A 4,355-nucleotide genomic window follows, 5' to 3' on the forward strand; every position below is an offset into this window, starting at 1 on the left:
CTGCAGGGCCGAGAGCCCCCGGAAGTCTTCTGCTCTCATCCCCTCTGCTGCTGCTGCTGCTGCTGCTGCTGCTGCTGCTGCTGCTGCTGCTGCTGCTGTTCTGGGTCTCCTCCCTCTAGCAAAGAGCTCTTTTTCAGGGCCCTGATTACTATAAGCAAAGGCGGAGCCCTCGTTGTATTGCCTTAGGTGGCTGTAGGGGGCTCCGTCGTCATAGAAAGAGGCTGCCCCCTCTGCCTCTTCTCCTCCTTGAGAGGTGAAGACCCCGGATTCAGCTGCTCCATCTGCACGCGATCCTTCTGCTGCTGCTGCAGCAGCGAGTGGGTCCTGAGTAAAGGCGGCTGCTGCGGGTCGCCCAGCAGAGGCAACGCCTGGCGGCCCCTCAGGAGAGAAGAGAGTTAGGGAGGGGGCAGGCCCCCATTTACGCAGACGCACCACAGCAGATGCTGTCTCAGCTGCAGCAAATGCAAAGCAGAGCACAAAAGAAGCAACACGTAAGCTTTAGTATAGAGGGAAATAAGTAAAGAAGAAATAACCTGCAGCACATATAGCAACACAACATACAAATGCACGCCAACAACCCACACCGTCTACACCAGCAGACGAAGACATCTCTGTAGATAACTCAGAGCCTCAGCAACAACAAGAAAAGGAAACGGGGTTCGTTTCATATCAGCATGGGCACAAACACAAGTCAAGAGTGGAAACTCGGTGTTGTCGGCTGCGCTACCAGAGGAGAGAGGCGGGGCTAAAAGGGTATGTTTGGGGTTAGCTATGCTGAAATAATTAAGAGAAAAAAGAATGATAGGGCAGCGCGATGCAACATGCAGCAGACAAGCTCTCAAGGACGCAAATACCGAGCGGCCGCTGCAGCTGCAGTGTGTGAATGAAGGGGAGCCGTTGTTTTCTGTACAAGTTCTCTGCTCTCCTTTGCTTTATATGCAATTTCAACTCACCAAACGATAAAAAAAAGAAACAAAGAAACGGGAGTGTACAGGCAAGGCGCCTCGTCGGGCCCAGGCCCTCTGAGCCGCCACTCATCCTGAATTCCTGCCTGGGGCGCTTAAGGGTCGAGCTATTGGGTCTAAATTTGTGGTATATGAGACATAATCGATGAGATACAGCCGAAAAAGTGCTTGAAAATCCCTTAAAAAGCATTTAAACGATCTCTTAGAGCCGTCAATATTCACAAGGCTGGGCCTCTCGACAGGGCTTCCGTGCCTCGGGCTCGCGCGGGTCGGCAGCAGCAGATTCTTCTAGCGATATGATAAGAAAAGCTAATCTAATTCATTATTACTCTTTAAATATCTTTATAAGTGCATTTGAAACAAAGAAGAACGCATTGTTTTCCCTCTCTCTTTACTCTCCTCTTCTGCCGTCTACCGCCGACCGCGCCGCTAGACCACTGGAAACCTGCAAGATGCGCAGCGCGAGCTGCGGAGCTCGGGGGTTATTCTATTGAATATTATTTTGTATTCTACAATCCTATTTAAATAATTATTCCTTTTTTGTATATACCTTTTTCTTTATTGGGTTGTGCCCCGCTACTGCGCTCCGGTGCAGCTTTCCCGCCCTTCCGTCCGTCACAGCCGTAGTTTCTGTCGGCGGTGCGGTGGTAAGCAGTGGCGTTGTGTCTGCGCTCTCTCAAGCCTCTTTTTCTCTCTCTACGCATTTTAATTTCTTTAAAGTGTCATTTGTTACAATAAAATAAAGCCCAATGACGCAGAACGATAGCTGGTTTCAACAACAGCAGGGAATGGGCCGCCTGCGTAGTTTTTTTGTTCCTCATGGGCCTCTGCCTCTCTGCATCGTCGTTGCCTCTTTAGCTGAAGTTGAACTGTACACTCAAATTTAGTGCTTCTTATATGCCTATCCTTTATAGGGAATTCCAGTAGGGCCCGTTTTTTGCTTAAGAAGGGGTCAATTTGTGCTGCTTGAAAGGGGATGCAGCTTTAGTATTAATTGCAAAAGTAAATTAAGTATATTTAATGCTAAATATGATGATGAGACACCTCAATTCAGGGCTTCTTTCTGTCCTTCTTTGTCTCTAGCTAGTATGAACAATTGCGGTATAGTGTGCAAGCGAACAGGACATATAAACCCCATACACTCCTCAATACCAGAGGGTACACTTTGGTGTATAAATGCAAAATGTTTGATTGGTTTTTCTTTGTTTTTAAATTAATAACCGACTGTACAGTGATATTTCAAACTGCTCGTGAGCTGAAAGGAAAGGAGAACACGAACCGTGAATTGCATTTGTGCTGTCCCTCTGACATAAAAAGACAAATTTATTGTTGCTTAGAGGCTCATAAGAAGAGACAAAGCAAATAAAAGAGAAGTTGGTGTGGGGGAGGAAACAAAAGGTGAAAAAGGAGTAAGAACAGACTGCTCGTATTCTATTCTTATTCCCTTATGAGGAGAGAAAGCTCGCCGCTTCTTTCCTTGGGTTTATCTTTGTATGAGAGGAGTTGTTTTTTCTCCTCTTTCGAATGCGTGCAGGAGCACATTGTCTATTTGGTGTTTTTGAATATTTTAATATATTTTAATATCCTCACTACTACATGCGCAGCATGTAGCTATCATATTCGTTGCTTCTTGGGCTCATGTTGCTGGTTGTATTTGTCGCTTGATCGTCNGCAGCATGTAGCTATCATATTCGTTGCTTCTTGGGCTCATGTTGCTGGTTGTATTTGTCGCTTGATCGTCAGTACTGTTCATTGGGTTTATTTTATTTTCTGTTTTTAAATGTCTCATCAATAATTTTGATGCCTCCGCTGTTAGCTGCGACTTGCGGCGGTTTCGGTTTTTCACAGAGTCAGAGACAAACCAAGTCAGCTGGCGGTGGCGTTCCTTCAGGGCTGCTATCTGTTGAGCAGAAACGCAACAATTAATTATAAAAAAACAATTCGAAATAATAATATTGTAAGGAAATTAACATGTATAATCCTCACGAGCAACATAATAATACACAGAAGGCAAAAGAAAGAGAACGAGGGGGAGAAAATACACAACACCCACAACAGAACAAACAACAGAGCCTGCACAGCAGCCAGAAGAAAGAAAACTATATACAAAACAAGCAAAAGAAAGAATATACGTGAAACAAACTGCAACACAATCAAAAAGGAAAAAACAAAGAAAAGGAAATGAATGAAATGCATTAAAGTACTTCTGCTGCCATCTCTTTGAGTTTTGTTTCTGTCGNAAAGAAAAGGAAATGAATGAAATGCATTAAAGTACTTCTGCTGCCATCTCTTTGAGTTTTGTTTCTGTCGCCTGCCAGTCAGCAGAAAGAAGTTCTGAGTTGACGATATCCATTTGACATTTAATTTTTTCATTTTGTAATTTATATTCTGTTCTTTCTCTCTTTAATCGAGCCACCAGATCGCGCTGTTCAGCTAGCTGCTCATCAAGGGCAGCCAGCTCTGCTTGTGCTGCTGCATTTTTCCTCTCCTGAAACGCAATATGTTCTCTCCAGTGCGTTATTAGCTGAAATAAAACAAACACAATAAACCAAACAAACCAGTATATGCAAAAGAAACAAGAAAGAAGCAGACGCGCAACGAAGGAAGCGCAAGCTCTCAACAGTGAAAAAGAGGAACGTTATATTTTGTTGTATTCAAAACATACCATAATACAAAACAATGCAATACAATACAATAGTATATTATACCATCTCTGTTTATAATTAGTACCTTCTTTGCTCTTTATATTTCTCTTTCGTGCTTGAGAAGGGTTTCTCGTTGAGTGTTTAGGGTTTAGGGTTTAGGGTTCAGGGTTAATTTTCAAGTACTTGCGCCGCTTTTTTGGCTATATTTTGTAGCTTGACGGCTTCTTCTTGTCGTTCTACGATTTTTTCATTGAGTGTTTGGTTTTCCATTTTGAGTTGTTCGAAGTTCATTGCTTGTATGACGCTGCAGTTATCTGTTTGGTATGTTCCTCTTTTTTTATGTATTCCTAATTTTACTTCCATTTCTGTTTCTGTTTTTAAAAGATCTGCACGTAGACGATCTATTACTTGCTGCTGCTCCTCTTGCTGCTGCAGCAGCTTCATCACCTGCTGCTCAGGCACCCGCTTTCCTCCTTTTTCCATCACTGTGTTCCTCGCTACCTCTAACACGAAATCGCTTCACAACACAAATTAAACAAGCAAAAAAACATAAACAAAAACATATATCATACAAATAATATACCCTAAACCCTACGTATTCAACCCTAAACCCGAGAAACTAAACGTGAAACCCTACACACTAAACACCAGACCCTAACTTCTGAACTCTAAACGCTAACCTATACATTCTAAACCCTTAAACCCTAGCCCATACACTCGAACTCCTAAACCCTAAACCCTAAAC

The 4,355-nt window shown here is 43.3% G+C and overlaps 1 protein-coding gene across 1 annotated transcript in view; it reads right to left on the bottom strand.

Moving 5' to 3' along the window:
• Window positions 1-4,355, bottom strand: part of EMH_0020920 (ankyrin repeat-containing protein, putative) — a gene marked incomplete at both ends in the record, with an annotated part of 7,496 nt that overhangs the window by 117 nt on the left and 3,024 nt on the right. The window contains 2 exons of the mRNA XM_013501657.1: window positions 1-452; window positions 4,003-4,127. Coding sequence (XP_013357111.1) covers window positions 1-452; window positions 4,003-4,127 — 577 coding nt within the window. The remainder of the gene's footprint in view (window positions 453-4,002; window positions 4,128-4,355) is intronic.

This window comes from Eimeria mitis, genomic scaffold (assembly GCF_000499745.2).
Source record: "Eimeria mitis Houghton genomic scaffold, Emh_scaff729, whole genome shotgun sequence".
In the NCBI taxonomy this organism is placed as follows: Eukaryota; Apicomplexa; class Conoidasida; order Eucoccidiorida; family Eimeriidae; genus Eimeria; species Eimeria mitis.